The 21404-nt window shown below is 34.0% G+C and overlaps 1 protein-coding gene across 2 annotated transcripts; it reads left to right on the forward strand.

Moving 5' to 3' along the window:
* The first annotated feature begins 501 nt into the window (after positions 1-501).
* On the forward strand, positions 502-13967 carry LOC149808097 (inversin-like). 2 transcript variants are annotated; one of them, XM_089973467.1, is made up of 2 exons: positions 502-899; positions 11785-13967. In XM_089973467.1, exon 2 carries the CDS (start codon positions 11785-11787, stop codon positions 12889-12891), a length of 1107 nt encoding a protein of 368 aa, XP_089829593.1. In that variant the 5' UTR covers positions 502-899; the 3' UTR covers positions 12892-13967. The 2 variants fall into 2 exon arrangements, with proteins under 2 accessions (XP_089829593.1, XP_089829592.1); XM_089973466.1 differs by lacking the exon at positions 502-899 and adding an exon at positions 968-1049.
* Positions 13968-21404: the final 7437 nt, after the last annotated feature.

Genomic DNA, 21404 nt, shown 5'->3' on the forward strand with positions numbered 1-21404 from the left:
GTTGCCACTGTCCGGAAGTAAATATAACACGCCTTGACACTTAGAGGGATTAAGGGGCGGGGATGGGTGGGGCTAAAACAACCATTGTCCATAGATGTTTATATCCGACGCTATGTCAGCAACTATGGCAGGTAAAGAGTTAAACATTTAATTAAAACTTTTCATGTAAATCGATATAGGTAGTCCTTCAATTAAAGACATGTAATGGATTGTATGTGCCTGTCCTGTTTGTGCCCCGAGTACATGTGTCGGTCAATATTAAGGAATTAACTGACCAATCACCTGATCATTGCCTAACCGTTATAATGGACACGTAGGAAAATAAAAGGAAAACGAACATTTTCCTTAAAATATCTTAATTCTCACTGTCTTGTAAGCAGGGGATATTTTTTCATAAAGCAGTCAGAACAAAAAATAATTAGTTCACAACTTTTAGATCCGAAGAATTGTTACCAACTGGTTTACACATTCCACGGAACATGTCTGAATTCGCGGTGACGATTTGCTTACTATGTAACAAGGGACGGCTATTGAATATACAATACCTTCGCATAAATGAACTTAACGGTGCAATCACTTTATTGTCACGAAGGTGTTTAAACCACATAAGTTGTTGACGCGTGATTATATTAATTCCACGTATAAAATATAGCTCAATCCATACGGATCAAACCAGCTTTGAAAAACAACGCCCGGTCACGAGGGGTGAAGAGCACAGAACGATAAAATCCAGGTCCCCAGCGTTGTTGCCACCATAGAAACCCATGACAAATCTGAAATTCAAGAACAGATGAGAAGGTAGATACGATCGTTTTGCCAATTGACGTTCAAACAAGGGGAACACGACACGCTGTGAACAACACAAGGACCTTTACAAGTGGACAGAACAGTATTTCACGGTAAGAAAACCTATTGTTTTTTTAATCATATACTTGTGTAGTTTCCTGCCAATACTTAGCACCTTATGGGGCTGTACGACTAGCAGCATGCTCGAAGGCGGTGTCAGCGACATAGAAACGGAAATCATGGAAGATCTAATGCAGGAATACGTAAGTAAAACTGAAATATACATAGCTTTTGAGATGACGTTTTGAAAATTTGTCAGTTGTTCTTGTTATTGTTGAGTACTTGCTAACACCAGGAAAAAACGTTCAGTATTCCATGAACATGTACCAGGAGTCAAAGTTCAGTAAGGCATGAACATGTAACAGGAGCAAAGTTCAGGTACATATCAATTTCAACGCGTGTATCTAAATTTTATGCATCGTACACGCTGAATACATTAATTATCATAATGACGATCTTACTGCAATCTCAGTAGTCACGCACATGTATTTATGTGTTTCTTCCAGTGAGGGATTTTGAGGTTTATATGTGTATTTCTTTAGTGAGTGTTTTTGAGGTTAATATATTTTCTCTAATGAGGTTTTATAGGTTTATATATGTTATACTGGTTCGGCTGAAAGGTAGATTACTGGTACACAAGGTATAGATGCTGTTATTTTTTAATAGATAATAGTATGCCAAATAAATTTTCGCATAACTGTGCTAATTAAAGGAATTAAACTATTTTAGAGCTGACGTAACAGGTGTCTCATGGTACCGCGAGTATGCAACTTTTTATCACGTGACTACTATGTTTTTTTTTTTTTAAAGTTACTATGTTCATATCATAATTTTTTCTATGTGCAACGTCTCGTGCCACCACAAATGACATCAGGCTACTCTCCGACTGACATAAAGGTCAGTTTAGATAAAGTTTACGGATGCAATTTTCTCATATCCTAACATTTTTAGGCGATTTCGTCGTGTTAAAAATGGTCGCGAATTCATGGAAGATGACCAGAGCTATGGAAGACCGTTCCTTGTCTGCGATTGGTGAGTGTGACGTGACTGATGTGAAATGAGCAACTGGTGCAGATGCTCAATAATACAAAGTGGAAGATATGTCTACTATCAAGGGACATTAATGCGTCAGCTGTTTTTAATATAGGGAAGAATCACATAAAGCTGAGGAAGGTTTGTGCAAGACGTGTCTCGCATTGGCTGATTAAAAACGGACTCGATTGAAATTGCCAAACAGTTACTAAAAAGGAGCAGAGACAAAAAAACAAAAACAAAAAAAAAAAGCCAAAAAAAAAAAACCCCGCTAAATGAAGTTGCATTATCAAGAGAGTTTTGAACGCATCTTTTTTACGATGCAAAATGCTCGGTCATCAGGGTGCCTGACACTGACTCTACTTGAGCCGGATCCTCTATGCAGCCCTGATTTAGCTCCATATCATTTTTAGCTGACTTCGTGATCGAAGGGACAGAGAATTTTAAAGTCGGCACGTGGTTGGAAGTATATTTTTCAAACGTATGAACAACATACCAAGAACTGAATACATGTTGACATTTAATGATTGGATAAACAGCCTGAGAACGTGTGTTGAGGTGAATGGGAAATACTTCGAGGGGATGTACGAGCGTACCTTTCAATGATCAAGAACTTTGTTATACAACATACTTACATTCGGAACCTATCAAATATCCTTCGTATGACCGGTGTAAAAAAAAAAAAAGACAACAAGATTTAATATTTAAAGTGCCAGTCGGGGACTTAGTGCAAATAACTAGAGGTGATGAACAAAATGAGTGTAATTTATGAGCGATAAAAAAAATTTAATTTATGAGTGACTCGAGTTCTTCTCTAGCGCTGTAAGAGTGTACGTCATTACCAGCTGCTTTTTTCTACCCATGGAAACTTCCTCCTTTAAGACGCCCGATAAATTTAGTAGGAATTTTTTTTATTAAAAACTTCTCTATGGCTGACTCGAGTTCTTAATGTGCGCTTTAAGATAATATCATATTTCCTGCTTCGTTCAGAAGTTGTCCTGAATAAAGACAACATCTCTTGTTTGAGGTACACGAATTTTAAAGGACAAAGGGACTAAGCCTTTTACAGCAGAAAGAAGTCTTTGATACGTACGATAGGAATTGCTCTTGGGCATTTTGTTTGTTTGTCCCACAGATTTTGTAATCTTAATGATACAGAATGTGCCAGTCCTAAAACAAATCAATTTTGAATTCATATTTGATTCAATTTGTGAAGTGTCAGTCATATAATAAAACTGACATAACTTACTGCATTACTAGGTAAATAGACAGACCATTGTGAAACCTTAATTAGAACCATATTTAGGGTGTGGTTCAGCCCACGCGTAAATGAATGAATACATAGAGAAATTTTTAAACATTCGAATCCCAATATTTGAAAGATACACCCTACATTCGTCATATTTTTAATCTTTATACTACAACTAAAATGGAAACGTTACAATGATATAATTTTGATATAGAAAAATTGTCAGCAATTTAAATAAAGAAACCAGATATAAGAGACCAAAGTGGACATATTGCTCATCGAAGAAACAGTTTGATTTGGAAAGATCGTAATAGTATATTTACGTAGTAGATAAATTGGATGATTGTACATTAAGTGTTTATATGGGAGAACCATAAAATAAATTGGTATTTCCACCAAAGTTTTACCCCCAAAATTTGGAGAAAAATATATAGAATACACCAACAACAGGATCGGAAGAATCAGAACAGATAATTTATGTAGAGAGAAACAATAAGATAATGTTAACCAATTGCTACGAATAAGAAAAATGGTCTAATAATTTAAACATTATTCTCAAAAAATCCCCGAGTTTTACTAAGAATGGTGTAGTAATTTTAAATTTGTCAAATAATATCATTGAAATTGGTTGTTCAGATGATTGCACTGAATGTACGCATACAGAGCACGATCATTCGCGTAAGGACTCTCAGTACTAATTCATTTGCCATAGTTAACCTATACCAACACCATGATATTAAAATTCAGTAGTTTTAAAGTTTTCAGTGCTCATGATCAAACGTATTTATCAGTAAAGACACATCCTGGATGACAGTTTCTGTGTAGAGAAAACCATATGAGGCGTGACATTTTCTAGATCTACGTGTGTTTGAAATTATTTTTTTCTTCTTCTCATTCCGGACCAAATAGTCAGGTGATAATTTCAGTAATGAGTGTTCCAAACTCAAGACTGTTAAAGGATTGAAATTCCATCAATAAAACAATATCTCTATTTTTTCAATTACAACTTGGATAAGTTCTCAAAAGAATCTTTTTACTAAAATATAACTATATTATCAACCTGGCTACCCAAACCCATATATACCCTATTTTATCTTCACCCATTTCCAGACTGGTTCCCACTTTTCCATACCGTTAGAACCATAAGTTCTTAAAGGCACAGACCATTTCTTATATCAGACCTACACCCATTTGTCACGTGATAAAAAGGTTGATAGGTAAAGTCATCATCATATTAATTTTAATGACACACGGTACTAATGATATGGAAAAATGGGAACCAGCCTGGAAATGGGTGAACATAAAACAGAGTATATATGGATCTGGCTGACCAGGATTGGTTAATAATGTAAGTTAGGTGTTAGGAAAAATAGCCCTGTGTCAGATCGATGATCTGGCAGCTTTGCTGAAAATATCTTTGTATTTGATCTCAGCCCTACAGTCCCTTCCATAAGTATAATTAGGGACGTTTATATATAATGTAACGTACATATGTATGTACGTATGTATGTGTGTATGTATGTGTATGTATGTGTGTATGTATGTATGTATGTATGCATGTATGTATGTATGTATGTATGTATGTATGTATGTATGTATGTATGTAGCATTAGTATGCAGTGCCAGATTAAACCTTATGGAGGCATTCAGGCAGTCGAAATCTTGCCCCCCCCCCCCATCGCAAATTATATCCTAATACATTTTGTCAATAATTGTTTGATCCGTTGTCGCGGGGACCCTAGGCCGGTGCCTACTCTGCCTATCTGGTAATCCGGCACTGTCAGAATGGATATATTTTTAATCGACTTGTATGTTTACATGATAAACCTAATACTAGAATTATCTATTTAAAATTAATCATTAGTGTGAATTTATTTATTAATTTTCTTGCTTGGCAAACTCTCTGTTTTAAATTATTTCAATTATTTATTTTGGTTGACTACACAAATTGCCAATAATTTGTTTCTTTGAGCTGAACTATTTTGCGGCGCAATTAAAAGTTCAATATCATTTATTCCTCTATATAAACAGTACTGCACTAAACAGTTTGACACCGCAATATGAGAGTTATTAAGAAACAAAAATGGAACCATTTAGGTTATCTGACAAAGACCTTTATTTTTATTGTGAAATACATTTTCGGCATGGTAAAGTGAATTATCTTTGAATAATACTTTTTAAAAGCGCGATCATAAAGGGTTTAAAATAGACCAATCTTAGGAATTGAATACAAGGCAACACTAAAAGGGAAGGGTGTCGCTTTTTATTAAGAACCATACATAACAAAAGGTAATAAACTCTGAAAGGAAATTGTGTTTCTTTTTTAATATGAACCATACACAGCGAAAGGTAATACAAATTGAAAGAAAACGGTGTCGTTTTTCAACATTAACCATACATAACGATAGGTAATACACATTTAAAAGAAATATGTCACTTTTTATATCTTGCATACATAATGAGAGGTAATGGACAATGTAAGAAAAGGTGTCGTTTTTTAATAGTAACCATTCATGGCGAGAGATATTATATATTCCAAAGAAAGATATAACTTTTATATCTTTCTTTCATAATGTGAGATAATGGACACTGTAAGTAAACGGTGCCGTTTTTTAATAGTCACCAGTCCTAACGAGAGATAATACACATTCAAAAGAAAGATGTCATTTTTTATGTCTTACATACATAATGAGATGTAATGGACACTAATTAAAAGGTGTCATTTTTTATATCTTACATACATAATGAGATGTAATGGACACTAATTAAAAGGTGTCATTTTTTATATCTTACATACATAATGAGATGTAATGGACACTAATTAAAAGATGTCAATTTTTAATAGTAACCATTCATAACGAGAGGTAATAAACATTCAAAAGAAACATGTCCCTTTTTATGTCTTACATATTAAATGTACATGCATAATGAGAGTTTACGCACATTAAAAGGAAAGGGTACCGCTTTTTTATGGTAACTATACATAAAGAGAAGCATCAAACACGCTGAAACTACAAGTACTAAAAGGTTTGTTATATTGTATGCGAGATCTTGCTGGGTCTCGACGTAATCAGGACGTAAAAATCACACCCCAGCAGTATGCAACACTTTATATAACCATCTATTGATTTTAAGGGATATAATAATAATGACATCCCAGTAGTATATAGCACTTCATAACTATCTATTGATCTTACTGGATATAAAAGTAAACCCCAGTAGTATACAGCACTTTATAACCATCTATTGATCTTACTGGATATAAAAGTAAACCCCAGTAGTATACAGCACTTTATAACCATCTATTGATCTTACTGGATATAATAATAATGACATCCCAGTAGTATATAGCACTTCATAACTATCTATTGATCTTACTGGATATAAAAGTAAACCCCAGTAGTATACAGCACTTTATAACCATCTATTGATCTTACTGGATATAATAATAATGACACTCCAGTAGTATACAGCACTTCATAACTATCTATTGATCTTACTGGATATGAAAGTAAACCCCAGTGGTATACAGCACTTTATAACCATCTATTGATCTTACTGGATATAATAATAATGACACTCCAGTAGTATACAGCACTTCATAACTATCTATTGATCTTACTGGATATAAAAGTAAACCCCAGTAGTATACAGCACTTTATAACCATCTATTGATCTTACTGGATATAATAATAATGACATCCCAGTAGTATATAGCACTTCATAACTATCTATTGATCTTACTGGATATAAAAGTAAACCCCAGTAGTATACAGCACTTTATAACCATCTATTGATCTTACTGGATATAATAATAATGACACTCCAGTAGTATACAGCACTTCATAACTATCTATTGATCTTACTGGATATAAAGGTAAACCCCAGTAGAATACAGCACTTTATAACCATCTATTGATCTTACTGGATATAATAATAATGACACTCCAGTAGTATACAGCACTTCATAACTATCTATTGATCTTACTGGATATGAAAGTAAACCCCAGTGGTATACAGCACTTTATAACCATCTATTGATCTTACTGGATATAATAATAATGACACTCCAGTAGTATACAGCACTTCATAACTATCTATTGATCTTACTGGATATAAAAGTAAACCCCAGTAGTATACAGCACTTTATAATCATCTATTGATCTTACTGGATATAATAATAATGACACTCCAGTAGTATACAGCACTTCATAACGATCTATTGATCTTACTGGATATAAAAGTAAACCCCATAGGTATACAGCACTTTATAACCATCTATTGATCTTACTGGATATAATAATAATGGCATCCCAGTAGTATACAGCACTTCATAACGATCTATTGATCTTACTGGATATAAAAGTAAACCCCAGTGGTATACAGCACTTTATAACCATCTATTGATCTTACTGGATATAATAATAATGGCATCCCAGTAGTATATAACACTTCATAACGATATATTGATCTTACTGGATATAAAATTACACCCCAGAAGTATACATCACTTCATAACCATCTATTGATGTTATGGATATAATAATAATGACACCCCAGTAGTATACAGCACTTTATAACCATCTATCGATCATACTGGATATAAAATTACACCCCAGTAGTATACAGCACTTTATAACCATATATTGATCATACTATATATAAAATTACACCCCAGTATTATACAGCACTTCATAACCATCTATTGATTTTATGGGATATAATAATAATGGTATCCCTGTAGTATAAAACACTTTATAACCATCTATTGATCTTATTAGATATCAAAAGCACATCCCGTTAAAATGAAAGGCTTGGAACTTGTTCTACATATAAAACAAATGAAAACGGATCCACTTTAAGTAAATTCCTTTATCTGATTTCACCTAACAATCTCAATCATCAAGGAAATATGAGATAGCTTTTAATTAGAAGGAATAGTCATTTCTCTTGTAAGTAGGGCAAGGAAGCCACGACTATTATCAAATTGTCTAGCCATGTTACTAGCGATAGGAAACCAAGACCGACGCGTGGATTGTGAAGCTATGTGTGTATGGTAACACCCAACCAAAGACAACAATGATCAATTTAAAGAAATAGGTTGGGAAAATTGCAATATAATCTGAGGAAGATTTCATTAAATCAAGAAACTTGTCATACGCTTCGTGCGTGAGCGAGTATTTTAAGAAAAGCTAAATTTTATCTGTATTTTTATTTTTTTATTTTTAAGGCAGGTGATTTTGAATAGAGGTAAACCAATTAGTAGAAAATCAAAAGGAAATGGGTCACACATATCTATAGAGTACAGGTCTATACCTGAAGTTGTTTATTTCACTGACGTCTGGTCCTCGCAGAAACTAATTAGTAGATGTATGTAAAATACAAAGGATGAAATTGTACATACAGTTAATACATGGTAAAAACCGAACGTACTGCGAATTTAATGAAATTGTACATATAGTTAATACATGGTAAAAAACAAACGCACTGTGAATTTAATGAAATTGTACATTTAGTTAATACATGGTAAAAACCGAACGTAATGTGAATTTAATGAAATTGTACATATAGTTAATACATGGTAAAAACCGAACGTAATGTGAATTTAATGAAATTATACATATAGTTAATACATGGTAAAAACCGAACGTAATGTGAATTTAATGAAATTGTACATATAGTTAATACATGGTAAAAACCGAACGTACTGTGAATTTAATGAAATTATACATATAGTTAATACATGGTAAAAACCGAACGTACTGCGAATTTAGTGAAATTGTACATATTGTTAATACATGGTAAAAACCGAACGTACTGCGAATTTAATGAAATTGTACATATAGTTAATACACGGTAAAAACCGAACGTACTGGAATTTAATGAAATTGTACATATTGTTAATACATGGTAAACATCGAAAGTACTGTGAATTTAATAAAACTATACATACTGTTAATACATTGTAAAAATCTAACGTACCGTAAATTTATCGTGTTTTAAATTGAAGAAATCGCTTCCAGTAGGTTAGTCAGTCACACGCTATTTTTATATGATAGGTGTAAATGGAAGGGGTGGGGGAGAGTTCTCGTATCCAACGGTCACTATCAACGTGTTTGAATTTAACTTGCGTGTTCTCCGAAAACATAAGGTAGGGGAAAACTGGACTCTAACATTTCAGTCGAGCTAAGAGATCCGACATGCTGATTTTACACTCAGTCCTGATTTGAACAGACATATGCCTAGTTTCTCATTGGAAATGGAAGATTAGTGCCTAGCGGAGTTCCATAAAAATAGGTACAGAATTAGACCTTACGTGATTTAACGTTATTAATTCATATGTAACGTCAAAAAGATAAAGCAAAGTACTCTTACCGATTCAAGTATTGTTATAAAAAAAGTTGTTTTTTTTTCAGAGCGGAGGAAAATGAATACCTTAATTTTATCGCCAACACATATTCTTGCACTTTTCAAAACTGGGAATTGAATCTGAGACTGCAGAGATACGTGCTGAGCACGTTACCGCTATGCTCTTCTGTGCAGTGTGTTCTCTGTCATTAATAAGACAGCAGCCACTGGTGAGAGAATGTTGTATGACCTTGATTAAAAACATATACAGACAAGAACACCATCACTATTACAAATCTAACCACAACATCATACTTATGTATGAAACAATGGTGACACAGAAAACCAAATTTAACTATTTATTTATATACCAGGTGTTCAAAGAACACGTGAAAAATGAATAAGAAAATACTGTTGGAGGCACTAAAGTATTTTAAATGTATTCAGTTCTTTGAAAGTTGTAATATTAAAATTGTGATTTGGTTTAAATATGTATATCAAGTGATTAACAGGAAACGTTATTAAATGGACATTACTTCCTTCATGTGGACATTGTGCCGCATATCAATTTTGTATTGAATGTTATCGTATTTTTCTAGAATGCCTCTATACATGTCAAACTAACCTCCTGTATTGAAAATGATTACAGCTATATACAAACATAAGCATGTTTTATGTTGTTGTTTTTTAAATAATGATTTGATATAACTTGCTGTAGCAGGTATGCAGTTGATAAAAAAAAAAAAAAACACTTGACAATGGCGTCTCTCCAGCATATGATAAATTTTTGGCCACTTTTCCAAGATGGACATAAGCCTACAGTGTGCCAACTCGGTTACGCTTGAGGAAATTGTTCGGTGAAAGTTATCGACTGTTTCCCATACGCACAAGTTGATCTCTGACGTATTTCATTACCCATTTGTCAAATACTATTCGTCAAAGTCAGGTCTGTATTTTAAAATTCATGTGTCACAATACTGTTTGCTCTTTCTATACACGCGGAAAGTACACGGGAACAAAGTGCACAGAACTCCATTGCCATCTTATTTTTCTTAAGGATCGAGTTAAGCATATTTAATTAGTATTGTTTGTTATTTTTTTCTCCATGAATATGTATTATGTATAATTGTATTTGGACTTGACCTTGTCCAAAATTTGGTTCACTGTGTACCTGACTAGGGACATTAATGTTGTTTAGATTCTGTGGACAACAGAATACAAAAAATATGTTTTCCTACGATTGTGGATTAAGTAATCAGATTATTATTAATGTAAACATGTTTTTTTGTTGTCTGATCTAGGACACTGTTATTCCCCTATGATATACCGGGTCTACCTGATGTGCACCACATTCTTTATTATAATTTTAGTAAAAGATTTTATCTTGTTAAAAACTTGGAATGTTTTAGAATGGAAGGTTTCATGAAGTGACAGAGCATTTCCGGAAAGTGGTAATTGCAACCTCGATTGAGTAGAGGGTTTGTAATTTTGTTTACTTGAGAAATTACTCGTTCTTGCATTTAATATCATTTGCATTCTTTGGTTCAGCTTTTGATTTGGTAGTAATTATTTATTCAAAATATTATTCTCTGGAATTACAAAGTGCTCAATAATGTTCTTAGACAGAACAAATAATTTAGAACACAGTGATTTCAGACAAGGAAATTTTGGATTATATTAATGTGATTAGATGGAAAACCTTTAGCACATCATCACACTTCATGCCACTGGTACATTAATACATTAAAAACAACAGGTATGTCAACACCTTTGGCGTTGGATACTATTTCGAACACCACTAGAATTTAATTAGATCTTTATTCGATAGGACGGGTGATAAAACTTTTTGGACTAGTTGGGATTTAATTGGCAATACTTTAAATTCTTTTGTAATTTTCACTTTGTATTTTAGGTAAATAAATTATTTGTTCAATTTTACAAAACTCCGATGGTTTCCGCTGTCTTTTATTACTCAGTTTTAGAGTCATAATAATCGTCTATTCAGGGATGGAACAGTGGTAAAACAATTGGAGCTGCAAACTGTTAGAAAGATGAAATTGCTCGTCACCAAGTATCCACACAAAGATAACTCTGTATGTTTTTAGTTTAAAGGGAAGCTACTGTCAAGCTTTCTCACATATCCACGTTGGCCAAGTCGAGACTTAGACCCACGCAAGGATCGAAATAAAGGTAGAGTACATATAACTTCACATAATTGTTGCCTTAAGAATCGCTGCTAAAATCATGAATAGACAGATATAACTGATCATTTCATATTTTGTCATTGATTTCATCTATTTTGTTTACAGATGTCCTGGATGTCAATATCACCGCCTCCGAATCGGCGTCTAATCAAAACTGCGCTCCACCAGGCGGTTCTTGATGGCCGCTTGCACCAGGTGCGCCTCCTGGTGGCCAAACATGTTGCCAACGTGGACTGTAAGGATATGTATGGCCGAACCCCGCTCATGCTCTCTGCCTTGGTGGAAGAAAGCATCGGACACAAAATGGCGCGGATTTTTATCAAGGCAGGCGCCGCTTTAAATCTGCGTGATAATATGGGAAGAACAGCTTTAGCGTACGCCTGTATGAATGGTCACGAAATGGTCGTGAATGAAATTCTGAGAGAAGATGTGTTGAATATCAGTGAACAAGACAATGATGGGAATAGCCCCCTGCATCACGCGGCCATGAGTGGAAATCCTGATGTCGTGGCTCTCCTTAGTGATTATTTTGTGAAATTCGGACTTGACATCGATGCCAGGAACAAGCTTGGTTACAGTCCCTTGCTGTTGTCTTGTAAATATGGCCACTTTGCAGCGGCATATACACTGCTAACAAAAGGAAAGGCGTCTCCAATTATACGTGATGGTGAGGCATATTTAAATGCAAGTGAGTGGGCTCAGAAAAATGATGAACACAAATTCATTCTTCCAATACGTCGTCTTCTTTCGTCGCCCCATGTAAACCCCACTCTTTCATTCTCACGAGAATCTACAATTTACCAAAGAACACCATCTCCTTCTGCCAGGATTCCGAACCTCCCGCCAATACATTCGTCTGTGGGGCCGGGCGATAATAAGTTGCTTTTATTCAGAAGTGAAACATTCATAGACGCTAGAGAAGCTAGACAAAAGGTTTTGAATGTTATAGATGATATAGAGGCCCAAAACCGACCACAGACCACGAAGCCCGTGCGGCCAAAATTCCACCACCCACCGACAGCCAAACTTCTAGCGTTGACCCGGAGAAGTAAGACTTTGATTCCAAACATGGAGACAATTTTCAAGGAGTATTCGGACCAATACCAACCGGGCTGGCCGAGAAAATCACGCACTAGCATTAGTGCGCAATTAATTCGTCCGACCGTCTCGCACGTTAAATCCCCACGACATGCAGTAGAAGTGTCGATGTGAACTAAATAGCCGTCTTCTATAGATTTTATTTTTAATTTATGTTTTTGTCACCTCACAAATTGTATCACAACCCAATTGTAGGACACTTTTCAATGTTCACTTTGGAAGTTAACAAGGTGAAGAAATTGTATAGAAAAATCCGTTAACATTCACTACAAAATCTACAACACAGCACAATCTAAAATCTCAACAATTTTTTTCTGGGAAATCCTTTTCATAAGAGCAGAAGCGCACGGAAACTTCACATTGCCACAAAACATACATAAAATTTATCATTATCTGCACGTACTTTAATATTGCAATCAGCATTCAGTTTTTGTTAGATATTTTTATAATGAGACATTGAAATATATTAATTGGAATAATATGATAATCGCCACAGCGGCAATATCACTTTTGGAACTAATTTTTTATTTCCATTTCGGAAGGATATTGGTCTTCATATGTATTTTCACCAGACTTGTATTTCCATATTTAAGCCTATTTCTCTCTCTCTCTCTCTCTCTCTCTCTCTCTCTCTCTCTCTCTCTCTCTCTCTCTCCCCGCCCTTCTTCCACAAATCAGAATTAATAGATCTCAAAACGTGTTAACATTGTTGACAATTTAGTATACATTTATATAATGTATTAAAAGGCACCGCCAAGAATGCCTACAAATGAACTCCAAATAACAAAAAGTACACTTCAGGTATTAACTTTTCTTTTTATACAGAATTAGCTTTCTACATAAACCATGCATATTGTCAGTGACTGAACTTACATTACCGGTTTGCTATTCGATATTCCTTGTAACCCAGACAATATCGCATACTTGTTAGTATACAGAACAAATAGTAAAAAAGTTTAAGAAAAAATCTTCATTACATAAAGTAATAAAAAATTCAAAGTGTCATCACAATCATAATCATGTCTGAAAACGCTGGAGAAATCCGATATTGGTTAGTGTGAATTGCAAACCGAAATTAAGTAACAATCGTAATTAAGGTATATCGTCTCTTTCAGAAACAGAGTGCAAGACTGACAACATATAAAATGTTACGTTTCAATGCATAAATAAACAAAAAATAACATTCCAAATCCTGTTAGAGCGTTCTGTAATATTGTTAAGCAGCCCCGTCCAATGTCCACTGTACCAACCCGCAAATGAAACGTTTAAACGAAAATAAAAATCTCTTCATTGTCACGTGAAAACATTCATGAATTCAGTAAATTAAACAATTTAAAGCATAATGTGTACAAACAAATTCAATAAAAGTCGATGTCCTAACATTATTGTCAAATTTCGGAACTTCTTGTAATCGATATGTTAATGCAGCTGTTAATCGCATCGACACATAATGGATACACAAATCAATGCAAATAGAAGGTTTTTGCCCGATAAGAAAAAAAAAAAAAAAACTACGTTGCTTGAGTAGATATAAGGAAATAGTTCATTCATGAAGTGGAAACATTTTATATTGTCACTCTTGGCTTCCGCCACCCATGACAACACAACGATTCTACTTGACTAGTGAAATAGTTCCTTATATCTCCCCGGCTAACATTATAAACTAACTTAAAGTTGTGGTCATAATGTTTTTAGTTGCTAACTTCATTCGTAATCCTGCCGATTTAGTTACTCTTACTTTGCTTTATATATGCGGTAATTATAACCCAAACTTCGTATCATTTCAAGATAACCCAAACTTCGTATCATTTCAAGATAACCCAAACTTCGTATCATTTCAAGATAACCCAAACTTCGTATCATTTCAAGATAACCCAAACTTCGTATCATTTCAAGATAACCCAAACTTCGTATCATTTCAAGATAACCCAAACTTCGTATCATTTCAAGATAACCCAAACTTCGTATCATTTCAAGATAACCCAAACTTCGTATCATTTCAAGATAACCCAAACTTCGTATCATTTCAAGATAACCCAAACTTCGTATCATTTCAAGGGAATTAAAGAGCTATATATGTAGGTTTTCTTTTGAAAGACATAAGGGTTTGCAGGACTTTACATGGCATATGCTAAGGTTTGGTGTTCGTTTTGTGATTTGACGGCCAAGGGACACACAAGGTTAGTCGACCCGAACTGATTCGAACTTGCACCGTACTGGTCGCGAGTTACGTACGCTAATAACTGAGCGACCTCTGGTCTCGCATACTGCGATACGAGACTGAGACGTTACGTTTACTCTAAAAGGATGAAGCTGACTTTGATTAACAATACATACTAATATTTGTTCATGTCAAGTGACTTACAAGATTTATATAAATATGCTTAAAGCATATACTTGTGTCAAAAAGCTTAAGACAGCTGATAGACAAATGAACACGAACACAAATTATGCGAGAATTAGGCATGGTCAAAGAGAAAACATTGTATATTTATGCGAGAATTAGGCATGGTCAAAGGGATTTCATTGTATATTTATGCGAGAATTAGGCATGGTCAAAGGGATTTCATACTATATTTATGCGAGAATTAGGCATGGTCAAAGGGATTTCATAATATATTTATGCGAGAATTAGGCGTGGTCAAAGGGATTTCATAATATATTTATGCGAGAATTAGGCATGGTCAAAGGGATTTCATAATATATTTAGCGTAGGATTCAATATTTCCGCTCTGTTGGTAATACTTTTCAGAGACTAATGAAGTAACATGTATGGCGTTACATGGCATTCGACAACAATTCAACTGAAATAGTCAACAACTTTCTGTATGGCTACATGGTCAATTAAACTGACGACAAAAAATAACTGGACATTCTTAGTCTTTCTTTATGTTAAATTAATATTACGAAGTATTTTTTTTATCTGTTTATATACTTGGTCAATATTTATGCGTTATCACAGAAACAAGTCAATAATATTTTGGAATTTTTACCATCCATGAATGGTGGTTAAATATATACTTCATGTTTCTGTTGTTCTTTCCTATTTTCAGCGTCAAATTAAAATAAATAAATAAATGGCTCAAAAAAAATCAGAAAGGCGGACCGAAAGGTTTTTAAGGTGTCATATTGTAGGTTCTGTCTGTCTGTCTGTTTATATATATATATATATATATATATATATATATATATATATATATATATATATATATATATATATATATATATATATATATATATATATATATATATATATATATATATATATATATATATATATATGCGTGTGAGTGTGTGTGCATTTCAAGTATATGTGAAGATGATTTTGAAAATAGATAAAAGAATGAATAATAAATGAATATGTCTGTATGTCTGCCTGTCCATCCTTATATTATTCACTCCATACCTATTTACATCCATCTATTCATCGCCCCACCCTCCTTCCCTCTGTCCATCCGTCCATCCATCCGTACTTCTGAACGTCTGTCTGTCTCTATGTATCCTAATCACAGGATAACATATCAAGGGTAAACCCTGAATAGATGGTTATAATAAGCTAATTCAAATCTTCAGGCCAAGGAAGATTAAATAAGTTACATTCATACAAGACAAGATATGAAGTAAAAATTAGCCTTTTAAAGTTATTGAACTGAGATAAACGCAAAGCATTAGCCATTGAAACCTGTTGAAAATAGTACAAAATTCGCCCTTGAAGGCTACTGAATTGAGATAACACTGTCAGTAAAACATATAGTAATATTATAATGGAAAGCAACGCTAGAATAAACTAAAATACTGTCCTAAAACACTACATGTACTTTAATAGAAAAGGACAAGAAAACTGTAGACTATTGATTACCAACCAACGAACTTACAAATCACAACAAAAGATAAAATAATCCATATTCGGTAAAACCTAGGGCTAAAATCACACAATACGATTCCCATGCAAAACCGAAAGCTAAACATATAAACAGAAGAAAATGAGAAAAAATAAAAACAATGACTATAACTCGTTCATGTTTTAAATGACATGAAAGAGTCGCGGTAGCTCATTTGATATGAGAAAAGAACAATTAATCCAGGTGTAGCGGGACCGATATATGCTCAGGTATACATTTTTATAAGGTCGAAAACACGATACTTGATTAATGCAATTTACAACCGCCCACGTTAGGGCTATAATAACCGTCTTATGTTCCGTGTTTAGGTTCTAATAAACAGTAAGAAAGGAAAGAGTGAAAACAACAAGGTTTGAAAATTTAACATAATTTATTTCCCTGAAAAACACTGTAAAAATGAAGAAGAAAAAATAAGAACTTAGAGTTTTAGGAATCAAATCCAAAAATAATCTAAGAATAGTCCATGAATCAAATTTTAGAAGTCCTCGTAATGAAATGTTCTAATAAATTAATGTTCGAGTCCCGTCGAAAAACCCAAAATGGAAGACGATGACGTATACTGTAGCTAGTATTGTGCTATTGTTCTACAGTTCTTTGTTGATTCACAAACAATATTCCGGTGTTTGAATTTCCGAATAAAATTTAATTAAATGTCTTTGTCAAAGAATTCTGTATGAGCTCTCAAATATTTCCAGGAAAAAGATTTAATCTTTTAGAATCCAAATGATTTGAATAAAAATTAAAATACAACTCCAAACTGGTCACAAACACACACTTTCCAGTGTAAAAGCCCAACTGAGAAATATGTCTCTAAACATCACTATTAAATCTAAATACTGCGCACTTTCGAAAAACCCAGAATTGTGAAATAGGGCTATTTACAATCTAAAGTCACATACTCCCACTATGACCTTGATAAAAACCAATCATTTTACTCCGAGAATAAAATAAAAATAGAAAGTTGGTTACTTGTCAAAAATAGAAACAGTATTTCTATTGTTAATTATTTATTAAAAGATTCAGGTCGAACTGAATTTTATGGAAAATATAAAATTCCTAGTAAACAAAATTACATTACGTTGACATGTAATGAAATTAAAAATAAAAAGATTGTAAAACTTACAAACAATTCAGTTAAATCAAATATAAATTAAATCAAATTTACGGAACAACCGATAGGTTTCTTCTGACTGGTAATTTAATCGTGTGTTACAAAACAGCACGTCCCAGCAAGCACTTGCTAGATTTTTATTCACTTTGCACCCGCCCCCTCCCCTTTTTGTTGTTGGTATTATCTGAAGCATATTGATAATATCAAAGAGAGGAAACTGAGAACTTTCACCAAACAGGTGCCTGGTTCTAATGCAAATTAGTGCAGACTAAATTTACAAATGGATGGTCATATATAGTTTCCTGAGAGAGACATAGTTTATCTGGTATTTTTCTGTTTATTACATGGAATTAATCATGAGTATCTCAAGATAATAATAGAATTCATGCACATTCGATACGCTATGGCAAGCAAAATTGATAAAAAGCAGGTAGGAAATAGTTATCCGATAATGTTAGTCAACTGTAGTTAACAAATATAATCTGACATTTGTTTGAATTTCGCACGTGTGTTGACTCCATGGTCTTAAAGTAAGTAACATAAAAAGCAAAACCAAATGTTTCATAAATTAAAAAAAAATAATTGAATTCTCTAAGTTATAATATGAAAATTTAAGAGGAGCGTACAGTAATGTGAATTATGTCCCAGATAATCTTAAAAGCTCTGTTACATATCCAAAAATATAGCGTTTTCCGAATGAATTCCAATCTTTAAGTTGCTAATGTACCATTAGCCTTAAATATGCCGATGTAGTACCAGTCTTGTTGTATCAAAATGACAAAATTTAGATTATCTTTGACTGAACTGACAATAATCCCAAAGCAATGATTTAACCAGAAAAGTCAATAAGCACTTTCTAATTCCAATGAATATTTTAAATGAACGAACCCTCTCAAATTAAATTGAAACACAACAGTAAACAATTCCAGATTGATATTAAAAGGATAAATGAATAATCTTGTTTATCCCAAACTTATATACATCTCCCACTTTAAATACGTCGCAATAACCTTTTCTTAAAAACAATCTGCATCAGCTTAATGGAAAATTAGCCCAAACTGTAAACAAATTCGTTTATAGAATCTCCAAAGGTCATAATCAATGCTGGCTCTTGAAACCAAACCCAAAGGTAACAACCTATTTATAGCTAGCTAACAAGACAAATATGAAAATAATCAGGTAGACTTTTGCCCTCAATTACGGACAAAGGTCAAACATACAATTCAAATTAAATATACCTAACACATGTCATAGATATAAGAATGAATATACCAAGATAACAACGAAGACGGACACAATATAAATGGTGGCGCACAAAGAGAAAGAATGTTTCTTATGGTTTTACTGCTTCAGTTTGCTACTTCGTCAATCAATATGCATTGCATTAAAGACGATGATGAAGAGGAGAAGATGGCGGACAAAGACGACGCTAGCAACAATTATATGAACCATAAAACAGAATGCATTACCTGATGCTAACGTTAAGATGCTGGTATTAATAATCCAATGTTAAATCCAGCAGACTTGTTTTTCTCCATAACGGAATAGTCTGATACCAATGGTGATGACTTCAATAATTACACTTCAGTCATTCTGAATGGCCAGAGGGAATCAATTAATAATTCATTATCAAAAAGTTTAGACGTGGCAATGTAAATGTTTATCTAAATATTCGAAGAGCGGCAAGACAAGCTAATTTCCTCTGTCCAACCTTTGTAGGGCTTCCACCCCACGGGAGCGTCGCTGCAGCACGAGTCTTCACCAAGCTAGGCGCTTTCGTACATCACGTGAAATAACAAGAGCTTAAAATGGCTTCTCCCGAGACAAAAGAATGACACAAATTATTTGTGAGGAATTAATAAATAATGCCTTAAAACTGAGGGGGACGGGAGGAATTGTGAAACGGGAACTTTTCTTTTACATTCAAGCAGGATAAGAGATCAGTTCACTTAATATGACTCGATGAATTTGGAGATATGACTAAATACGCACGAATTATACCTTCCAGTTATAACAGGACAGACTCAATATCTTATTGTTTCAATAGAGAATACGCATTCTCAACATGCTCGTATTCATCTTGTATAGTCAGATTTTGTCGGTTTCGTATACATGTTTCCAGCAGTTTGGGTTATCCCTAACTAATTAGGTTAAATCAGGACAGTTAAGTTTCCTTCAGTTTGGTTAAGATGCTGGTGGTTTAGTCAAATGCAGCCTAGTTTAGATCAATTATGTCTAGAACTCATATAATTTATTAACTCCAACATAATATACCCGAGTTTTGTTTCGTTCATTTTAGGTGAGTTGATTCATTCAATGCAGAACTATGGGAAGTATTTATGGTCCAAAAGTATGAGGATTCTGCTACAGCAGTGGTTCCCAAAGTGGGCATTACCGCTCCCTTGGGGGCGCTGGGATTACCGGGGGGGGGGGGTGCGCTAATGCTGAATAATGCTGTTTATGGGCTGGGGTGGGGGGCGCTGAGGATAACCAAGGGGGTGGGGGTGGGCGTGGCCCGACAAAGTCTGGGAACATTATGCTAGAAGCCCTACTTCAACGCGAACGTAGCAAGCATCTGTCACTTTAATTTAAATATGGACTGTGCATACGTGTTCTTAACATTTACAAAATGCATTACCTAAAACTGAAAGTACTTTCCTAACAGGCAAACGATATTTTGAAAACTAAACGAAGTTTACATAAATTTGAACATAATTATTTTTAACGACATTTTTATTTGCGTAACTGGAACAGTTCAGTATCGAAAAAATCATGGAAGGATTATTGTGGTAATCTCATTCACAATTCATAAAATGTAAGAAACCCTTTAAAGGTAAAAAGTTTAAATATTTTACAAACGGAACGTATTTTGTTTTTAAAAGAAAAAAGGAGATAAGAGACACTGTGCAATTTTTGTTCCTTGTCTTGTTTGATTTTGCTTGTTTCTCTTTATTTGTAATTAAAATAAATATTGATAGAGAGGAAAGTCACTTTGGTCTGTAAAGACGTCAATCTGATTAAACGTTACGTCGAACTACGTCTTACTGCACGGATGTAGAGAGGAAAGTCACTTTACGACAGATTTAACTTGGTCTGTAAAGACGTCAATCTGATTAAACGTTAGGTCGAACTACGTCTTACTGCATGGATGTAGAGAGGAAAGTCACTTTACGACAGACTTAACTTGGTCTGTAAAGACGTCAATCTGATTAAACGTTACGTTACACTACGTCTTACTACACGGATCCACGTAATATTAAGATTAGTCGAGGACGCCTTTGTACTAAACGCTGGCATTTGACCTTTTTGATGTGGCTGTCGAGCGTCCAAAACCAAAAGGTTAAAAAGTCGACGTTTAATGCTAAGGAGTCCTCCGCTACATAATGATATGTGTATCATCAAATTGCAATGACACTGGAGTTTTTGAAATAGTCAAACCACATATATCAGTGAAACAACAGTAACAATTACATCGATGATACTACTACTAATAATAATAATAACAATAATGATAATAATAATAATAATAATAATAATAATAATACTGACAATTATAATAATGCTGATGCTGATGATGACATTTAGAATTATCTCTCAAAAACTGATTGCATCAC

Source organism: Sinohyriopsis cumingii, chromosome 1 (assembly GCF_028554795.1).
Source record: "Sinohyriopsis cumingii isolate HCF-2022 chromosome 1, ASM2855479v2, whole genome shotgun sequence".
NCBI classification, from domain to species: domain Eukaryota; kingdom Metazoa; phylum Mollusca; class Bivalvia; order Unionida; family Unionidae; genus Sinohyriopsis; species Sinohyriopsis cumingii.